This window comes from Anoplolepis gracilipes, chromosome 2 (genome assembly GCF_047496725.1).
Source record: "Anoplolepis gracilipes chromosome 2, ASM4749672v1, whole genome shotgun sequence".
In the NCBI taxonomy this organism is placed as follows: Eukaryota; Metazoa; Arthropoda; class Insecta; order Hymenoptera; family Formicidae; genus Anoplolepis; species Anoplolepis gracilipes.
Genome location: NC_132971.1, coordinates 15,982,226 through 16,005,489, shown reverse-complemented (window position 1 = coordinate 16,005,489; position 23,264 = coordinate 15,982,226). Strand labels below are relative to the sequence as shown.

Below are 23,264 nucleotides of genomic sequence, written 5' to 3'. Positions count from 1 at the left end.
CTATGAAATATCTAGTAAAATACGTTGGCATTTATACTCAAATTCAAACCAATGGCACCATTTTATGTTTCCCTCGAAAATAAAAAATTTTTGTAGGAAACATTTTTCGATGAAAACTTAGGTTTTCGTCGAAAAAAATGTAGTGCACTTTTTATACACTCTGTATATAAGGATATACATAAAGAGCTTGACCAGAAAATAGAAACTGTTATATATTTTTTGTGTATTGATGATGGATAGAAAGAGAGAAGGAGAAACGGAAAAAGATTCAATACAATTAAATCGTACTATAGATGCAATGTTTACTTATTGTTTGCAGTCAAAGTTTTGTAACATTAAATTTTTGAATATAAACTTTAGCTGAGCGAAAAATAACTCAATATTCTACATAATGGCACAGGAAGATACCACGTTCTCTTCGCGCGCGTTTGCGGCTTTACAATATTAATAGCGAGCTTTGTTCATACTTGGCACTCTTCACGCGTACAAAGTTTCCGTAACAGTGCAATTTACTTAATATGAAATTTCTATCAACTACGGGTACACAAAATTTCTCCGTAACAATGAAACTCTTTTGTACTGAAGACTATGTTATGTGAAAACTGTAAACGTCAAATACGAATTAATGTGGCACAAACGCTACTTGGAAGTCAATCGTCAGTGAAAGGCGGCAGGAAAAAGCGAAAATTTTCTCGATCTACGGCAAAGTTAACTTTGTTATTAAGTACGGAACACCACTTGGCCAGAAGTGGTTGAAGGTGGCAAACTTTTATTGGAGCCGTTTAACACAAATGTAAATAATTGACGGAGGAAAAGAAAACGTGGGCGAAACGAAACGGAGGAATAGAAGCGCGAGTGAATCATGAATTCACTGTTTAAGTATATTTTTCAGGAGGAAATTCTTAAGATCTAAAAAGTGGTCTCTCGCTAATTGTTCTTTTTAATTGGAACAATAGTAACAACATTGCATTGATATAATTGAGTAAAAAAGTAGATCTTTTTATACTCGGAAAGATAATAAAATAATTTCGCGACTAAAACGACAATTTTATTTTATTTCGAAATAAAAAGTCTAACAATCCTTTTATGTTTAGAGTCGTTTACAAACTATCATACATAATTATAATTTCGTATATTTTCAACAACTTTCTAATTATAAATTATCGCGCAATACAATTTACACAAATATTTCTCGTAATTTATTATTTTTCTCTCTTCTTTTTATTTAATTATAAATTTCTAAATAAAAATAAAACATTACATGTGTATATCGAGAGTGTTTAGAAAATAAATATACATACACTTGTTGGTAATTATATTTAATTAATAATATAAAAACATTAAATCTTAAAGCTGCTATCAGAGAGACTTCATCAAAGTCCAGAAGAATTAAATAAGATTTTTGATAACAAAATTAAACGAATTAAGACTTGTTTGCATGCTCGTGGAAGTCACTTTCAATATCTTTTGTGAAGAAAGACTAATTTGCTAATAATGTTTGATAAATATTTTTTTAAATATTTCAATTAAACGTATAGTTATTTTTCGAATACCTTGTATATATGGAATATACTTTTTACGATATATTACAATGTAAAGATACAAATTTATTGTTGGAAATATAAAATTATTGGAAAATATTTTTATAAAATGAACGTTAGCTGTATGAAGAGAAATATCACTAGAGTACATATTAATATTTTACACAGACTCCGGAAGGAAACCGCCGGCGGTGCTTGGTGCCCAAAAAGCCAAATAGAGAAAGGGGTGTACGAATGGCTTCAAGTCGATCTACATGGTGCTCACGTTGTTACTGGTGTGCAGACACAGGGCCGTTACGATCACGGTCGCGGTCAGGAATATGTTGAGGGTTATACCCTAGAATATCGACGTCCTGGCTTCACTCAGTGGCGCCGATATAAGCGCTGGGACAACATAGAGGTAAGGCAAGACTGGCACATCTGTTGATAGTCTCTAAAAGGAATAAGTTACGTGAGCAATTTGTACCGAATTTATCGTTCCCTACCGTTCACAGTCCTTGGTTAATTAAATTATATTGAGAACAAAGGCGATTACGTTTTGCTCTATAAATCAATGTAAGAATAAATTAATATAAAAGAACAGTCGAGTAGGAACTTGATACTATTATAATAACTTTTCAATTATATATATTTCTTAAATAATTTTTTAACTACTTTATTAAGTAATTAGTTTAATATAGCCAATATATATATCAATTTTATATAAATTAGAGTACGTGGAATGTATACATAAAGTATGCTTTAAATAATATATTACAGGAAGAAGAGAATAATTGTAGAATTTAATTACAGCAAACGTTCGATTGTAGAATGTTTCACCTGAGAACCTGTCGTACACAGGTTATTTGGAGTTTACACGATGTCTCAATTGGAACAAACTCAAACAAACATACGTAAACGATACGCGTAGAAACAAAACTACAAAATCGATCGGAAACACGCTCACGTGCTCTTGTGTCAAATTGGAATTTTATTCCAATTGAAATACAAGAGACTTCGAGTTGCGTGAAGTCGCTTGTTCGTAAAGTCATAGTTAGAATTCTACTTGGCACTCGTTTAACGATGCTTAATTGATGGAACTTTTCCTATGCCAATTAATTATTCGTAAGAAAATTTCATCGTGACTTAATGCTCCTTGAGAACGGATATGAAGAGGAATAAACGGTTAGAAAAATTACGTGCAAAAATAGCTAATAAATTTCTTCTTCCTATATTAAATATTGCGAATGACTTGCTATAAATATTAAACGAATAATTATGTATATATCAGATGTTTTCTAAGAAATTCGAAAACAGTTTAATTTTTACCGTTTATATATTCTCAAATTTTATAATCAAAATGCTTGCAAAATTATAATGTAATTAATAATTTAAATTAATAATTTAATCAATATATTGTAGAACTTTTTATTCATCATTACGTAAGAAATCGATATGCATTTATCAATTATTTTTCAAACAAGTTTATACACAAAATTAATATTTTTCTACAGTAATATAAAAATCCTTTTATTTTACGATCAATCGCCATCTTTCTCCCTTTGAGTTCCATTTTGCGAAGTCTCCCTTCTACCACTCATAGGATCCAGGCGAGAAACAGGGAAGTGAGAAACGGCAATCGATAAGCGATCTACTCCTGTGCTGGAATTGCACGTAACGTCTTCGTACCGTAACGTATGGTTAAGCGTCGCTAAAAGTGCAACTTCCCCTTTTCGAGAGCTAGACATTTCCAGTCCTGCCTTTTCCCATCTCTGCGCGAGCTTCCTCTCCTTCGAATATCGCGTTCAAGATTGAATCACGCATCGCTGCCTTCGACATTGCGCGTTTCTATTGTAGAATTATTTCTATCGCCTTCTGTTTGTACTGTGATCAATAACTTTTATATAGATATGCCATTAAGTATCCTACAGTATACGTAACAATTTTTATGATTATAAATATATTATAATTGTATAATATTACGTTGTTGCAGATGAAACGGCCGTTTTTTATTTTTTAATTGAACCGTTTATATTACAAACTTAATACACATGTTTTTAATAAAAATAGTCTCCATCTATTTCAATATACTTCTTCTAATGCGATATAAATCTTTTAATGTCTTTCCGGTAAAAATTTGAAGAATGAGAGACAATGAATTCTCTAAAAAAAGCTTTTACATCGTTGGTTTTACATCTGTTTCAAATCATTTTCCTGTCAATTTGAAACCAACGTTTAATGGTTCGTTTATTTGCAATGTTCGCCAAAAGCAGACTTTATATTTTATATACATGTTACTTTGGTCACATTATGACCGAGTTTAACCTCGTACAAAAAAATTATTTGATTTTCTTTGATTTCCATGACATAAAAAATTCGATCTTTAAACATGTATATTATACAATATGAATGAAGTTATACATTTGCGGTAGAAGATACTTTTCAAATGATACACATACAGCTCTACAAAGGAAAAAAATGGTCATTTTATTTGCATCAATCTAATATATTATTATAGATAATATATTATTATAGATAAACGATGACAAGTGATAACAGCTGTTCCATGCTGTTTAATTTGATAACGGATGTAAATAATCTTTGTATTTTTATATATTTCATATATTTTGAAGTGAATACTTTATATTATGCAACGTTTATTTTATAACATAAAACAGTAGTTAATAATTTACTATGTTATTAATGTATACCATACAATCGATCGTGAAATGTAGAATAAAGTTGATTTAATAACATGATTGTATTATTCATATATGTATATATATATATATATATATATATATATACTGTATTACATAGATATTATTAAAAAAATTTAGTGTATATATGTGTATATATATATATATATATATATATATATACACATATATACACTAAATTTTTTTAATAATATCTATGTAATACAATAATAAAGTGAAATCAGATTCAGATGTAGTACACAGACAATTTTGTACATAATTGATTATTAAAAATCACAATACTTTTGTGTGTTACTAATTTTAATTCAACGGAAGTTTACGATTCGAAATTTTATCGGAAAATTCTTATTTACCGTGATAAATGTATTATCGTTGAGATAACGTGCAGCTGTCATTGATATCCGATCGCATATTTCCATTCAGGATATCAAACGCTGCACATTCAAATGTTTATGTACATTTGCCAGAATTATATTAACCGATTCTAAAATTGAGATGTCTATAAGTATCAAAATTTTCAGACTGACAATGAATGTCCATCATTATTTAATTATATCAACACTCCTCGCGACAAAAGTCACACCATCAAATTCGCAACTGTTTAAAAAATCATCCTTCTCATTAACGCTGAATAAAAAAAATCTTCCTCATTTCACAATGATAGACTGACAGTATTGTCAATCAAAAAATCCGATCATCCTATCAATTGAAACGTGAAAAGTCGCTAATTGTATTCCTTCGTTTTTTTGCTGTTTTATTAATACCTATTGCACTGATCTACAGGTCTTACCCGGCAACAGTGACACTTCCACCGTTGTATCGCACAATCTAGTTCCACCTATCTTTGCCAGCCAAATCCGGATCTTACCGCATTCCGAGCATAGACGTACAGTCTGCCTTCGCATCGAGCTCAAAGGATGCCGGGACACGAGTAAGTACTTTATATACGCATAAGAGAAGGACCAAATTCCTGAGTTACCATTAATTCTCCAATTTTCAAGAGATCAGTTTTTTTCAGAAACAAAATAGAAAGGAAAAAATCTTTTTTACCCTTTCAACTTATTGTGTATGTTGTACGAGAAATCACCTCTTTTCTACTATAATATAATTTCAAACGTAGTCTACATTTTGATAAAATAAAAAAGAAATAATATGTTAAATATGATTACCTATATTATTTTAACAAATATGTGTTTTCTGACATATATATTTTTATGATGAGAACACACACACACACACACACACACACACACATATATATATATATATGTATATACAGTATATAATTGAAGCGATAATTGGCACGATGATGACAATTGTCGATAATATTATGTTCATTAAAAACGTTTTTATGCGGATAAGCAAATGTTTCCATTATCCATCACACGCTGTCAGATAAATTTTTGCACGTAAAATAATTGCTATATATGGCGAACTCATTTGGATATTGCATAACCAGATTATCATTAAAAATTACATAACTAAGGTAATTCACACCGAATATTATAACTAGCAGGTGGATATTAAAATCATCTCTGTGTTACTAACAAATTAATAAGTACATCAAACAAAACAAAAACAACATTAATTTACAAATATGATTCTCATTCGAACTTATAATATTATGATACATATGTTGCATATTTTATTATGAATTCACTTTTTAAAAAGGCATTAAAGTCGATTATTAAAGTCGGAGTTTCTTATTGCCCCTTTTTCATGTTGATGTTAATTAATTATCTCGATACTCTGTTCTTTATTTTGTATCAATGAGATCATTGAACGATTGCTAAGTGTTTAAAATTGTGGATGTTCAAGATGTCAAAATCATAATCATATGTCATAGATATCAAAATCATAATTATATGACACATGTACAAGAATGATGCAACGTTGCTCAAGTAGATCTGACGATTAATTTTTAAATTACAATTATATTTAATTTGCCAAGAAATGCCGTTGAGACTGTCGGTTAAAGGCAGTATGTCACTAGCTCTAATTACAGTACTAAATCTCATTAATGTAACATAATAGCGTTATACAGACAAACTCATTATTAGATCGACTTGATACATTTGTTTTCGACCCAGTTACAACACTTAATGTCTCGTATATGCAGAATCAATGCATCATTAACGCTCGTATGATAAATGAGTACGTTACGCACAGGCAATAAGAATTTGCAGAGACAATTTAAAAATTAATTGACTTTTCTCGATTTTTCGAGAACCTTACTCTAAATGAATAAATTGTTGTAAAAAAAAGTCAAATAAAACTAAATAAACAAAAGAAAAATAAGTAATACATATGAAAGAAAGTTTTATTTCCATTTTTTTTATTTAATAGTAATTAGCATATACATATATTGTAAAACGTATCGATTATATTATCAAAATAATTATTTATTTAATATCTCTATATACATTAAGATGATAGAGAAATGAAAGAAAAGAAAAGAAAAGAAATAAAAATTGTAAAATTTCTTTTAACTTTAATGTTTTCATCTCATCTGACAATGAGATTTTTCTAACTTTCTCAGTTTTTACTTTAGACTTGTAGCATTTCTAAATAACATTTGGAAACATGCCAACATTTTAATTTATTTTCTCTCCAAGCTTTTAGCTTTGAGATGCTAACAGAGTAACGAATGTTAAGTATTCGTGACGCATACGACACTCATTCCCATAATTTATATACAAGTGCGTGTGTTATGTGTAACAAACATGCTGTGCGCTACCACAATGCTATTTACATAAATTTGCATACAGTTTCTTTTCTCGTTCGTGTTACTTTACCCGGCTCCTAAAAAAATTCAAGACATAATTTTATATATTCAAACATAATTTTATATAAATTCTACAAAGTTACGCTATAAACAAAACTTATGTGCAAAACTTAAATGAAAGCAACATATTTTATAGACTAATAAACAGTTGTTCTTTGGCGGAATTATAATACTTAATAATAAAAATTTATTTTCTACATTTAAATGAACAATATTTCACTTAAAATATTATATATACAAAACATTCGTAATATTTATTTGTCCAATTATTTGCGCATGTTTTTTTTTTACATTATACATTTTCCTATTATTCCAGAATAATAATATAAACAGAAAGAAGTCGTTGAAAAATTCCTCATTATCTGCTAACAGCAGAAGCATTCCAGTTTCAAATAAAAAACTAACATAAGTATCGTCGGAATATGTGTTTTACATCAAGAAAAGAATCCGTGCAAATCCAACCGTTAATATTATACAAAGCTAAACAAAACGGAAAACGCATAAAAAACCGTTAACTATAAAAGAGCTTTACTTCTTTATTCTGTTTAGCATAAACGGTTATTTTCATTTTTCCCCCAAAAAAATGTAAGAATGAATGAATAAAAAAACTTTTTCAACATTTAATTAATTAGTAATGTTTAAAAAGGAAATCGTACACGGTAAAAAACATTTTGTATTTTTGTGGAAATTTTCTTGTGTAGAAATTTTTGTGTTAAATTTTTAACATACTCTTATGTTAATATAACATACTGTCGTTATGTTATTTTAACTTTTCTGCATTGAATTAATATTCACCGTTTCTAAGAGTTAACAACACAATAATAAATCTTAACTAATTTACATTTTTGTGTTAATTTTTTACATATTATTCATACTGTGTTATTTGTTTACATATTTGCCTTTTGTTGAATTAACATTAAAATTAGAGTGGATAAATTGGGACACGAGAAATGTGTTAAATTTAACACAAAATTTTTTACCGTGTAAGAATTTAAAAAATACATATATATGATATATAATGGATAGTTTACCGTTATATTTTAATACTACATATAGTATTTTTTCATATATAATCAAATTTTATTATAATATTTGTAACATATTTTTTATCTACATGTTGTACAGATTTTATCGCTCTCATGATATTTTTCGATGTATCATTTAAGATAAGTAGATATAACCAGCAAACATCGTAATCGATGACGCACTGTTGACTACCTCAACGCCTAATAATCGCAATAATTTTCATACACAATCTCTACATATTTATTATCAATATCTATAGCTAGGGAAGGGATATTTGTATAAATCATTTTTCTAGGTCGTCAATATCCAACAACAGCAAGACCGCACACACATTCGTATATGGCATATGTATATAGCTAGCATTGTAGTGCGGTAAAACGGCGACATGAGAGCTTTCGCTATAAGAAGTATTCGGAGCGTGTGAGATCGAGCTCGACTGGGCGGGTATGCCGGATTTATGGAGGCCGTGCACGGCATCTGGTTAAAACAACGTTGATGCCCTACCCCGAGCCGGTGAACACGAACAATTACTCCCGAATCGTGGGCAATATGTGGCCTACTCGGTCAACGTAATACAGAATCCACGACAAAATCCCTCCTCTGATATTGACATTTGCGATCTGACAGAATACAAGTGTGCTAAATTGTCAGCTGATAAAACGCGATCGAAACGTTACCATATTATTTACTACACGTATGATGTAGGAACGATTATTCGAGCAATTTATATCCAATATTAATATGTGAAGAATTATATGTCATGAGTTTTTGGTGACATTTTACATAGAATATCTCACAATATGTGAACTTTAACTTTGATTATAGATTGGAGAAGGAAAATCTTTTTGCGAGAAAGTTTCAAAAATCCAAATAACTACATTTTCAGGTAAATTTTGTTTTAATAAAATTTTACTTCAATGTTTATAAAAATATATAATGTTAAATATTAGAAATTTGTAATAAATGATGATGTCCTTGCTATTTGCAAAAGAATTTGTTATTAAAATTAAAATGATAAATAGTGAAATATCTTGTGCATCAACTAAAATATGTACAAAGATAAGATATTGCGAATTTATAATATATTTTAATATTAAAGATTTTATACATTAAAATTCTATAATATTATAACTTTATTAAGTATATAACTATTTATTTGCAATATATAATAAAAATCCCTCTCTCTTTTTATGTAGAGATAAAATTCAGACTAGTAACAATAAATCTATAAAAATTAATTAATTGTTGATATCTCTCAATATGTGTCTGCAAAAAGTTATTACATTAACACGAGACTTGTTAGGAATTGCACTTTGCTGGGAAATTGCTCTAACGATCCCAATGAAAATTCACAATAATTTCGGACCGCAAACGGGAAGATTGTCAGCGTAGATTAGATTAACTGATTGCCAGATTACAGAGTAGAGTCCCTGTAAGAGCAATGTTTCTGACGCGTGCTGAAATACGGCGTCCTTTAATTCATACCTTCAAAAATGGCAGGAATATCAGCGACACATCGATGAAATGTTCACCAGTTTACACGAACGATCCCCGAGCACGTGAAAAGTGCACGCCAGGAGGTGACTTTGTTGCTCAAATTGCGGATTAATTTGACTCGCTATTTATTCCCTTATCGTTAACTTATCAACGTCACTACTTGCAACCGTACAATTGCGGACGTCTCTATGCCTCGACTAATATGCTTCAATATAATAAATGCAATGTACTTTTTAATAAATCGTAAACTAAAACATTGTATTACGTCTTTTCTGACATGCCGCTTACGTTTGTGATACTTGGAAAAATATAGAATTTTTCTTAGAAGCTCGCAAGAATCTTGATTAAAAAGACGAGCATTATATTCAAGAATGGGGTCGAGCTCTTATCTTTATACGAATGTACAATCGTACTGGTTCTTGTATGGTAGATGCCAGTTGCAGAACAACCGCATGGCGACGAGGCGTTACGTTGTTCTAAGTAAAATTATTACCCCAGCGTCATCCACGTGACACGGAATCAGGCGAAGGTACGTTGACCAAAACTGGCTTGACCACATCGCGTGACAACGAAGGCCGGCCGCGCACCGTATATATACCGTGAAATATTAAGAGTAGTTAAGCGATTTCGAACACGACATGGCAAAGTGGGCGCACCGCGCCATTTTTGCGGTCCGTTATTAATTTCCTCGCTACGAAAATCCAACCGTCCGTTCCCTGCGGACGCGCCCGACGTCCAACGCCCGACGCCCGACATCCGACGCCCCCGCCAAGTCGTTTTAATTAATTTTAATTGATTAATTTTAACTAAGCTCCTTCCGCTACAGCATTTCACGGCACGTTATTAAGCAGCAACACTTCATTTTTGAAGTGCATCTGAGAACTAGAGCAAAGCGCTGCTAAATATACGGTAAATTTTAATAAAATATACCGTGAGAAATAATTTTTTTATTTTTAATTATTATGGCAATAATCAGTATATAATAATGCGTTTACACAAAGAAGAATATCATATCTTTTTTAATCAAAGACATACATAAAAGAATTTAGATTATCGTGTTCATCAAAATATCTCGAGGAAAATCTTGTAACACGCACGCTAATGTTCTTATTTTATATATTTTATTTGACAGTTCCGAGACAACGCGCAATCATTTAACGTAGGAAAGAAAAAGTGCATCAACAAGAGACAAAACACAGCTAATAGCACACTACAAAGTCAGGTGTAACGGAAAAGTTTGAGAGACGAGTGTGTTTTAAAAGAAAACTACTGTCGCACAGTGATAGTCACGCGGAAAGTTTTCATTGTTTCAGCTGGCATCATAAGCTACACCACACCAGATACTTCTGTACCGGATCTCAATGATATTCCGTACGACGGTAAGAAGCAGGACAATTTGTTGACGGATGGCTTAGGCTGTTTAGTCGATGGCGAAGTCGGTGCGGATAATTACAAGACGGACTTAGGAAATGGAAAAGGTAATCGGTGGGTGGATACACGTGCGGAAATGCTTAAAACTGAAAGTAATAATTATCTATTAAGTCGTTAAAACCGTTTTAGACACACTTTATTCGTTCCTGTCGAAAAAGATCGTGACTTTTGTATTTAATGATTACGCGAACCATTAAAAATATAATATTTCACATTTAATATACTTCATCGTCAAAAGCTTCGCTCTCTACATATTTTAATTACGTTTTGTAATTTTGTGACGTGAATTCAAAGTGAGAAGTTTATGATATAAACTTTCTCCTTTTACGTTACTTTGCTGTCAATAAGAATAACTTCAAGAAATGATTGCCACGTATAAACTTTTGTAACAATTATGTTTTAATTATATTTTGTTTACTGTCACAGAGAATTACGACAAAGTATAGTTTATTGTGTTTTCTGAACGTTTTTCCTTTATTGGCTGCAGGCACGGCTTGGATTGCTTGGCTTCGTGACGCTTTCGAAAAGAACTTTGTGGAGCTCATCTTCGAGTTCGAGGCAACGTTGATCTTCGACGCGGTACACATCTATACCAATAATTATTTCTCACTGGACGTGCAGGTAATCTTCAATTCGTTTTTGCACAATGTGTTTCCTACTCACGTACTTTTATAATACCTTTTTTTTCAAAGAAAAAGAAATTAAATATTTAAAGACAATTTGTCTAATAACATATATGTGTAAACGTTTCGCAAAATAATTATTATTTTTAACAATACGCATTCTCACTGATTAATATATTTGAAATTTTTTAATATATTTTCAAAAATATCTGTGTCTGTCTAAATTTCAAATTAACACTGATGAAATGTTTCAAGATATGATAAGACTTGACGAATATATTTATTTAGATGTTCCTCAGTTTCATTTATATAAAGGAAGGATTTACATAAAGATTATTGCTTTTTGAATTGGAAGTAAAACAATTACGCAACATCATATCACTAAAAATGTCAATTAAGATGATGTCAATTAGATGTCTTCAAAGATAAAACAAAATATTTATGACAAGAGGAATATATTATCTCTTTTGTACTATACATGCTATTGACAGATAACAGTTTGCAACGTCATAAATAACATGATTAACGATTTATCAATTACATGGCAACAGTTATAGCACTTCTTTGATGTCAATGCCCTCAAACGGTCTATGACACAAAGGAATTTTTACATGTATTAAAGTGCATTGACCACAAACAATCACGATAAAAACGAATCACAAATAATACATAGATCACAATAAATCACATAATCAGAATAAAAAGCACATTTTTATTTTTAAAAAATATGTTGAATATTAAAAAAAGTTTTCTCTCTTTTCTTTTTCTATTTTTTTTTTTTTTTTTTTTTTTTATTGCAAGAAAGAAAATTTAAAAAAATAAGGTATTAATATTTTTTACATAGAACAATTCTCTCTTTTACAACAACATATTTTACAACATGCACCATTGATGTGACTTGATATATATCTTCTATAATTAAAATAAAAAAATTGAAATTTCTTCTGCATCTCGAGCTATCTTTGAAAAACAGTATATATGTATATATTGCAATGCGAGGTTGGTTCGCACAACAGGTATTTTCGAAGGCGGCTATATGGTTCAGCACTGATGGCGAAACTTATGAGGATGAGCCCTTGCTTTATTCTTACATACCGGACTTAGTGCTGGAAAATGCGCGAAACGTTTCAATAGGTCTTCATGGACGACAGGGAAATCTTCTCAAGCTACATCTGTACTTCGCCGCACGGTGGATCATAATCAGCGAAGTGACGTTCGACGCAAGTAAGTTTCCTCTGTAATATTTTACGGAACAGCGACAGACAATAAGTTTCTTTAATTTTTACATTACTTTTTTCGTGTCACATTGTGAAAAACAATCTGTCACGTTCTTTTAAATTTCCCGCGAGTCTCGTTGGATGCCTTGTATATTATTTGACCTGACCTAAATATGATCTAGATGACAAGAAAAACTTATAACATAAACGAGCGCATATTTAATCGTAATTCACAGATCATAATGTTTCAAAAAGTCTTGTAATGAACGAAGTTATAATACCCGTTGAATTATTTCGTTCTGCTCCACATGCATCCATCGACTTCAATTACCTTTTAATAACCATATCTTTGTCTTGAATATCCACCACCGTATTTTTCCAATTTTATCGCACTAATGACCATTTGAATTAACGATGTCGATATGGAATACGCGTACGATAATCCTATTTAAATCTCTACGCGAATGTGCACAAAATGCGTAATATTTCTCGATTACAGATATACAGAAAAATCGAAAAAAAATTTTTTATTATTTCTCACTTTTAAAACAATAACAAAAATTATGTAAAAAATGCGTTTATTTTACATGCGTATAATGATGTTTGGCGTATGCTTTTTACTTTTTAAAATAAAGTATAATCTTAAATTCTATAATTAGTACGATGGTATTAATTGCGTTTTCTTTTAATACAAAGTTTGAGGCAAAAGTTAATATCATTTCTTTCATTATTCTAATCATTTTAATGATCCACGTTCAAAAACATTAACATTTTATACGAAAAACTTATAAAATTTGCCATAAATTTTAATTAGCTACAGCTATTTTCCGCTTTCAGCAAATCCCTACGAAAACACTACGGAAGAGGCGGCGTCCGAGTTCAGCAACCGAGAAATTCCAGTCAACCCCGAAGTGGATCTTAACTTACAAACGAGTAAGTAACTTACCGAGAGTAGCATTTAATTCGTATCAATCTCGTTCTAATTAAGCACCGGGTACTAGAAACTTTTCATTTCTCGTACCGCATGCTTCTAAGTAGATGGCTATAAATTCACCAGAGTATCCTCATACATTTAATATCTTACGTTTTATTTGTGCACCACATAATCTCGAACATTTCTCACATGATTATATAATAGTATTTTACTTTCATGCGCACTTATTTTAAATATTTACGAGCAAATTATAAAGTTATCTAATCCCATTACCAGTTCAAGATTAATTTCGTATATAATTATTGGCTGTATACACCATATATACACCAATGTACGCATAGTCACAATTATTTATTAATTATTTAATTTTTACATTTATTATGACATTTCTATGTTTTAATACTTTGATCTTGTATACTGTATATTGTACGCATAAACTTAAGTGTTTGAACTTAGGCAATATTTGAAAGTTCAAACCTTAATTAACGTAAACAGTATCAGCATATAACAAAGATAAGTTTTGATCGTCAAGTAAATGTAATAAGCGAACAATATTCTATAAGCTCACTTATATGTGCGTGTTTATTTTACTAGAATAAAAAACATAATTTATTCAAAAATAAAAATATTATTTTACTTTAATTAATTATTTTCTTACTGATATTCTTTTTAAAAATAATTTGATTCAAATATTTATGTGAATTTAACCTTTAATGCTCAAGCAATATATTATACATAATGTGTAGTTATAGATTTATGTATAATCGGAGAAAAAAATCTTCAAGTATACAACACGCGTATTCAGCCCACTTTGAAACTATACGACATTTATTTAGCTAATTTTATAAGTTAAACAAAGCCATTATTTTTTGCCAAGTAGAAGATGCGATTAAGAAAGGTCATTGTCCAACGAATACAAGAGAAAGAAATGTAGCTACACTTTATAATTCACATAACAACTCCCTCGTAACGTAAACAATTAGTCGGGTTAAGAGGTAATGTTTGAGAAAAGAAGAGAAAAGTGAAGTTGACTCTAGCATAATTACGTATATCTCGTAATTTGTGCCAACAACAAATCCTACGCTGTATTTTCCAGACCGCAAAACAAATTAAAAATATGTATTTTCCGCTTGAGTCATTGAATGTATTATAATCAGAAGAATTGCTCGTCCAGGTGAAAAATTAAAAGCTGTGGTATAGAGATCAATAAATAGAAGTAAGAAATATTGACAAGAATATTATACGTGTAGGCCGTAAATTCTGACATATTAAAGTATTTTTAGTTGGGACACACTTTATACATACAGGTTTCAATATATATATATATATATATACACAGTTTTCCGATACAGGGAACAAACAATTACATTAGCTTTTTCATTCGCGCGATATGCCCCAAAACGTATGATAAAAGTTGCGCAGAATGCACGTCGAGAGACTATATTAAACAAAAAAAAAAAATAAATAAAACATAATAATTTGTCGCCCGAGTAGCTAGAGAATACGTGCGTAAATACGGAGAAGGAAATTACGTTACGAAAGGAGAAATGAGAATAAAAAATAGAAAAAACTTATAGCACGGGGGGGGGGGGGGTGAAGAACATGCAGATAACAGGAAGTGCAGCAGATAAATGAGGACGCGAGAGGATGTTGGGAAGAATACTCGACTGTGGCATAATTACGGTTCTCTGATATACTCTACCGCCAACGAATCCTATCCTCCTATAACCCCCAACGAAAAAATAGACTATGAGCACTTTCCAGGTTTACCATTATAAATAAAGGAAACGCGAACGGTCCTCAAATAAAACAGCCGCGAAATCGCCGACCGCGCAAATGCAGCATGCACGCTAAAAAAGATAGCACAAGGGAAGGGCGACAAGGAGTAAAAAAAACAAAGTAACTAAAAGCAACATGTAAACCGAGCGCCCGCTTTACGGTGGTCTGAATTCAAAAGAACACGACAGTGTGGTACCGCCCTTGTTAATATATGTATATGTTTATGTATGTAGTTTTCTTGCACGCAATTTTTTATGTAATTTACGAATAGGGAAGCTAATAAAGAAAAAAAAAAATGCTTTTATAATTCAAGCACCGATATCCACGCAATCGATTATGCGGATTAGCCAACGTCTGATTCGACAGAACGCAAAGGAGGATTAGAGTCATAAAAGAACGAACGAAATAAGACGGTGAAAACGAAAAGAAAGAGAGAGAGAGCAACTTACAGGGCAGTCGACTCAATAATTACATATCTCTGAGATGGATTGTGCAAATGCTAAACCTTATTCTTTTCAGCCTCTCTTGATTATTGATATTTTCTCCAGTCAACTACAAATAAAAACGTAGGAGTAATTGTTCAATCGAAGAAATAATAAAGGAAGACATGAAAACATGTATTATAAAACTCTTTTATTTATTATGATACTTGAAATACCAACAATGAGATTCATATACAACAAATGTTAACAAAATATTAGAATATTAAAAATGATTATTATGTAATGATATTAATCACAAATCCTTTAATGTGTTTATAATTAAATACAAAGAATATAAAGATTTTTTTATTTTCTGAATTTTCATTAAAGGAGGAAAGCATATAAAACCAAGTTTTCCTCTTTTGCTTTATTTTAATAACAAACTAAAAAGTTTCGTGAAATACTTGCTAAAAGCATGCATGGATTATAGAATAATAAATAAACTAAATACACTAAATAAAAAAAGAAAATCGATTAAATGTGCAACATTATCACATCAAAATGACGTTCGAAATCCTATCATCCGACACGAGCGATACATCCGCTAAATATGTTTCAATATACGGATATGAAGAAAGCAATGATAAGCAACGATAAGCTGACTGTCACTGCTCGATTGAAAAAAAGTAGAATAAGCCACGGACGTACGTGTAAGCAATCAATGTGCTATGTTGAAAAAAAAACAGAAATTGTTTAATAAAAGAAGAAAACAACTAGGTAAATATCAATAACAAGAGCTCCAATGCTATATATGTGCATAATACCAAATCGGGAACACAGTTTTATCTCCTAATACCGTTATCCATTGTCCCCTCAAAAAACAAAGAATCGTAAGAAGAGTAAAAAGAATGAAAAAAACGAGGAAAACGAGAAACGAACGAAAAGAGTACGCATGAGTATAAGAATGGAAATTAAAAGCGTTTCCGCGCTTCTCGGGCAATTTTCTTTTTCTGTACAATTTCACGATGGAGAGAGGAAGCGTTCATTTAAAATCCAGATTTTTCTCATCCGCGTTGGTACTCGTGCGACGAGCACCTTTCTCGAATTAAGTAAAATTGGCGTTATAACAATGATTTGTCACGGTTTTCCACCTGGCCTATTTTGCGTTTAATCGAAGAAAAGTCACTGCGCGAGTTTAATTGTCACACGAGCGTCTGTTTGAGAGACCTATTTATTTCTGTCACAAAAAAAAAATCACAATTGTACTGATGTACCTTTAGAACACATGATACGGACTGTTAATTTTTGCAATATAAATCAATAACAATTATTGAAAAAAGAATTTAGCTTTATTTACAATCAGTAAAATAGGTTCTCTCGGTTGAAATAATTGTTTTTGATTATTGATTGGAAAAAAATAGAATCTAGATAGAGGCAAAGGTACATATGCTAAAAAAACAAAAAATTTATTTTTTATATTATTCCACTCAACAATGATATTGTATGTTCACCTTTAACTTCGTATAGTTACAGCATCAGGAGATGGTCAAGAATACTTAGAGGTACTGATAGGCGTTCTCACTGCGATTATATTGTTACTCTTATTGGTCTTCTTCATTATTTTATTTCTAAATCGACGACAAAAACTGCAGAGTTCGCCGACAGTATTGAAAAATCCATTTGGCTTCGCCATAAATATGAAGGTAAAACAAATTACGCACGCTTGATATCCCGAGAGACGAATAATAATTAAAATTTACGTATTTTACAGGGTCTACTTTTAAACTTAACGCCTGGTGGGATGCTGACCGCAGAAACCGCCAATCATGTTTCACCTGACGTGCCAGAAGACGTCAGTATACACGAGTCACTTACGATGGAACAATTTAATTCACCGCTTGTCAGCCCGCAGTATAAATCTACATACGCGATCGTAGCGAATTCCGGTGAATATACATTAACAGCTTATCATATATTATTGACAAATAAAAAAAAACAAAAAGGAAAAAATGCTACCTTCGCATCATTTTTTACTCTTGTTTTTTTTTCTTTTTTTTTAGAATCTTCGAAGGATTTCGAAAACATAGAAATACCGGAAGAGAATGTGCGACTAGACGCAAGACCGGAATCTGCCGTCGGTCCATCGAGTTGTTCCTCGTCACCGACTAACTCGCCGGCTCGTCATTCCCAACACTACAGGACCCTTCAAAGTTATAGCAGTCCAACTAGGAAACTCAATATCGCGGTTACGCCCAATCACCAAAGGGACGTCGATCACGTTCACTCAAAACGTTGGCACACAGCGCCAAAGGAGAAGCACAAGGTACACATTTAGCTACGTATTTACCATCGTATACGTACAATTTAACAGTGCATTTGACTGATTGCGCGAAGGCAAAGGAAAAGTACGTTACATCTACGAAGCTGGAAGTCAAACTAGCGCTACTTGAAACTCTCTTGATTTCTCGATACCAGACTGTAATTTAAGTCAGTTTGTTTATCTTGTTGCAATAATTTATTTTAAATAGAAATGGATGGGGCGCAGAGCGGGAATGATTATAACGTTCGATAGTTGAATATGCATCTCATTTATAGATACCTGCACCAGTCGTCAGTTGGAATATTGCACCCAGTATGACCAAACCGTATAAATGCAAGGAAATTGAGCCAACCAATATACCACGTCAGTGCCTACGAACGACAGAGAAACTTGGCTCGAGAAACATAGGAGAGGTACAATATTCTTTTACACATTATCGCCTTAGTAATAGCAAAAGTTATTCGAAATATCATTGTGCTTCTACTCTCCCATATCGTAATCAAAATTAATTTAATTTATGAAAAAACTAAAGAAAAATTTGATGCATTAATTAATCATATGTCTAAGATATTGCGCGCAGATGTAAATGTGCCCGCAGATATTGTGACAAGTACATTGTAACAGTACATTGTAACAGTTTCTAAATCTGCTTACACTTAATGGCAGTTGCGGGTATACGATGGTGAAATCAATTTGCATATTTATCTAAACAACGTAATTTATCTAAACATACGCATACACAACATACTCTACTGCAATTTTACTATATTTATTTCTCCTGACAATATTTAATAATTTCAAACGTGTGTCAAATAATCGATAAATTTTTATTCAAGCATCTTTTAATAATGTACATTTGATTGACATTGGTGAGATGAAAAACTATATGTATGACATGTTTTTTATATCAGAGGGTTATTGTTTGCAGGCTGTAATATGCGAAGCTGTCGGTCTAGACGAGGTTGTATCTGACGCTCCCAGATTAGTCGTTGCTCGCGTACCCCTGTGTACCAGTGATATTCGAACAAACAACACAGTCGATCAGATGAGAGAAGTGCGATTTTTGTCGTGTTTATCCGATCCGAATATGGCACGTATATTAGGGGTGTGTACTGTCGATCCAGTGCCGTGGACAATTATCGAATATACGGAACTCGGTGATCTGGCTCATTACCTTCAATACAGTGTACCACTCACAGGAACGCTCAGGCCAAACTGCAATTTAAAAACCCTTAGGTAAACTTATGATTTTATTTTTAAAATAAAGATTTTTATTTGTGACTGTCAAAAAGCTCTTTCATATTTCTTTGCTTTTCTCGTTTAAAAAAATACAAATTATAATAGAAGACTATAGAATTTAACATATATATATATATATATATATATATATATACATATATATATATATATTATATTATATATATATATATATATATATATATATTATATTATATATAGTATATAAAATATATCAAAAAACTTGTTTTTATAAAATAAAATATAAATTCATTTTTTCACAAAATTTATTTGATAAATTTTTATTATTTCTAGTCAAAGTTGTTTGCTATACATGGGAACACAGATAGCGTCCGGCATGAGATTTCTTGAATCGAAGAATCTGGTACATAAAGATTTGGCGGCCAGAAATTGTTTGGTAGGTCGCTCTTATACTGTCAAAGTGACCGACATAGCCATGTGCAGCGATCTTTACAAGAAAGATTACAGCGATATAGGTGGCAGACCCCCTGCACCAATTAGATGGTTACCTTGGGAGAGCATTCTATTAGTAAGACTTTTAAAGTATCTTTTAATTGTCCATGATTATGAAATTAAGTTGTAATGTGTATTTTTTTCAATTATATAAAGAATGTCCCCCAATTCACAATTTTTTTTAAATTTTAATCATAGATTCTCTAATCAATTTGCAACCGATATTTAGTAGAAATATAAAAAAACTGTTTGTTATAAATTTTCAATTTGTAACATTTTTGAATCCCAAATAAATATATATATATATATATATATATATATATATATATATATATATAATAGATCTATTAAAGTAAATTTTGAATTTGAGATAGGTTTCTATTTGCATAAAAAAGATCTTCTTTCTCGATTATTTATTCCTTGAAAATTATTAGTATTGCATTATTTTCCTCTAGATTGATTACAAAATACACCATCAATATTAAAATTACGATTTGTGGGATATTCTTATGTTATACATAATAAGGTAACATACTACAACAAGAGCGAGCAGTAATAAGTAATATTTAAATTTCAGGATAGGTATACATGTTCGAGTAGTACATGGTCTTTTGCCGTAACACTTTGGGAGGTGATGAGTCTTGCTAGGGAAAAGCCCTTTCAACATCTGTCAAATGATCAAGTTATTCAGAACGCTGAGCATATGTATTACGGAGGAGAGCTACAAGTAAGCGTTTATCTCAATTATTTTACGATTAATTATTTTTCAAAGTTTAATTAAATCATACTTGAAGATTTAATTTTAACATATATTACAAATTAGACAAGTTTTGTTTCATCAAATTTTACACATATATTACATATATTTGTTTACTTATTTAAAAAATACCAATATATTATAAAAAATAATTATTGGGATGTCTTCCGCAACTGTTTTAGTTTGTCTGCAAATATTTGTATTTCAGGTACTTTTGCCGAAACCAACAATGTGCCCGGAAGAGGTCTATCGGATGATGTGTTCATGCTGGAGAAGAGACGAGACATCACGACCAAACTTCAAGGATATCTACACGTTCTTGAAGAACATAATAGCAGACTATCGACCCGGTGCATAAATAATCTCGATTAACTGTGATACGAACAAATAATTTCTTTGAATATGAACGACACAATACATCGTCGGGAATATTTCAAGAATGGATATACTCGCCGGGCATGACGCCTCGCGAATCAGATTCTCCAGAAATGTACAATCGTTAATTTTAAACATACGTGTCGAAAATGCTGGACTTCGTGTCTCCCTTCTCTCGCAGAAAATTCGACAAACGCAGCGAATCGCGCTCCGAGTGCAAAACTCAGCGGTGATTAAAGATTAACACCCACAGATTCTGTCGCTCGTAATCTGTTATCCAGACGAAAGTAATGACAGTAACGGATATCATGTAATATCGAAATGAATGCCAAAACAAAAAGCATACGAGAAGAAATGTATGCTTATCGTGCAATTAAATTTATTTTCTTCAGATATTCAAAATGAACAATTTTTTGCTGTTCTTTGACTCGAACGTATAGTCGCGTCACTTTTGTCTGGACATCTAATGAAATTTCATTTTCTAGTCACTATGAATCTTTAATTCTCACGAAAGTGCTATCGTGTACAGTATTCTAACATTAATAATGTGTAATGTACGCCACTATGCTCAGTACTGATAAAGTCTATCCATTTGTACATATAAAGTTTAAGTCTTAACGCTAGGTAAATGGGAAATTTTTACGGCAGTAGATGTCACGACGACTGTTTCTTTTTCCTTTTGTTTGTCTTACTTTATATCTTTTTTTTAGACAAATAATTCTTCTACAAATTTTAATATGCAAGAATGGCTTTAATTCAGTTTTCGTTTTAAAATTCGTGAACACGGTAAGTTAATGGCTCGAATGTAAAAAGTATCCGTAAAAATAGGCACGAGCAATATTTGAGAAAAAATTTAGATGTTTAGTAAATTAAATACATAAGATGTTGTGCATAACATAATTTTGTTAGCTTACCGTCTTATGCCCTAAAAATTTCAGCTTAGTCAACAATTGTACATTCAGTAGTAAGTACTTATTATTCCATCATTCCGTTTAAATTTAAAATGTACTATGTTAAGTGGTGTAGATTTGAAGTATGTTCTTCCCAAGAACGCATAATATGAATACATATCTTTGCTCGTTTTTATTTAAAAACAGAAAAATGCTAAGAACATCTCTAGTGACAAGTATGATGCAAAAAAATTAATAAAAATTTAAACAAAAAAAGGCATATATTTGTTGAAATTTCAAACTACAAATATATACGCTTAAGCGTATCGAGAATAGCAATACAAAATAAAAATGTTAGCATAGCGATAAAAAAATTAGACTTGCGTTTTTTTGTTGATAAAGAACGCTTTAATTTATTTATTTGATTATATAATATTTATTACAACTATTTTTGCTATTTTTTTATATTCGCCATCAATTTTGATTATCATTTTAAAATATGTGAATAAGCCGAAAAACAATGAAATGCAGCTTGTTATTTGTATAAACATAAAAAAAATTAATTGAGATCAAATTAGAAGAGTTTGTACACATACACAAACTTGCTGGCAACTTGCAGGCAAATACATTGCTTTCCGAATGTATTAAGTGGACTACAGAAAATTCTAGATAATTCTTATCATTATAATTGTTTTCGATTTAGTAAAGATTATGTAAAGAAGCAGAATCAATCGCGATGAATGATAAATCCTTGTAAAGTGCTTGTTTTCAATTGTTTTTTCAATAATAAACTAATCCGTCGCGTGAAGGACTTGATTTGATCATTTGATTAACTGATCCAAAAGTCTTCTGGACTTTCACTTATGGCATCATTTAAAGTATCTACATTGACACAGTATATTAGTATACTCAACCAACACATTAAAGAAAATTGTCGAATACAAACAGCAAAAATAGTAATTTTTTAATGTTAAAATATTAATGATAGCACAGCTTATTCAAGCTCAAAATAGTCATCTTTAGAGTACTTTCTATAAAAATAAGCAAATATTAAAATTATAGATACAATATTAAAATTGATATAATTTAGAAACAAAATCACACATATATAGAATCGTTTGAATAATATGTTTTATTTCAATAAATTAAATTCATTTTTTGAAATTATATTTACATATTAGAAAATATTTCATATGCAATATGCAATATACATAGTTAATTGTTCTTATTTTTTATATTTACAAAAATTTATTTTTGA

General features: G+C 31.0%; 1 protein-coding gene across 1 annotated transcript in view; it reads left to right on the top strand.

Annotated features, from left to right (window-relative positions):
- The window catches only part of LOC140676174 (discoidin domain-containing receptor 2), an 81,410-nt gene extending 58,596 nt beyond the window's left edge, over positions 1-22,814 (top strand). Inside the window, exons 4-17 of the mRNA XM_072910959.1 lie at positions 1,710-1,941; positions 5,024-5,171; positions 10,862-11,026; positions 11,467-11,600; positions 12,619-12,826; positions 13,657-13,752; positions 17,482-17,657; positions 17,726-17,900; positions 18,015-18,277; positions 18,550-18,687; positions 19,203-19,510; positions 19,826-20,060; positions 20,562-20,711; positions 20,950-22,814. Coding sequence (XP_072767060.1) covers positions 1,710-1,941; positions 5,024-5,171; positions 10,862-11,026; positions 11,467-11,600; positions 12,619-12,826; positions 13,657-13,752; positions 17,482-17,657; positions 17,726-17,900; positions 18,015-18,277; positions 18,550-18,687; positions 19,203-19,510; positions 19,826-20,060; positions 20,562-20,711; positions 20,950-21,099 — 2,578 coding nt within the window. The 3' untranslated portion in view covers positions 21,100-22,814. The remainder of the gene's footprint in view (positions 1-1,709; positions 1,942-5,023; positions 5,172-10,861; positions 11,027-11,466; positions 11,601-12,618; positions 12,827-13,656; positions 13,753-17,481; positions 17,658-17,725; positions 17,901-18,014; positions 18,278-18,549; positions 18,688-19,202; positions 19,511-19,825; positions 20,061-20,561; positions 20,712-20,949) is intronic.
- Positions 22,815-23,264: the final 450 nt, after the last annotated feature.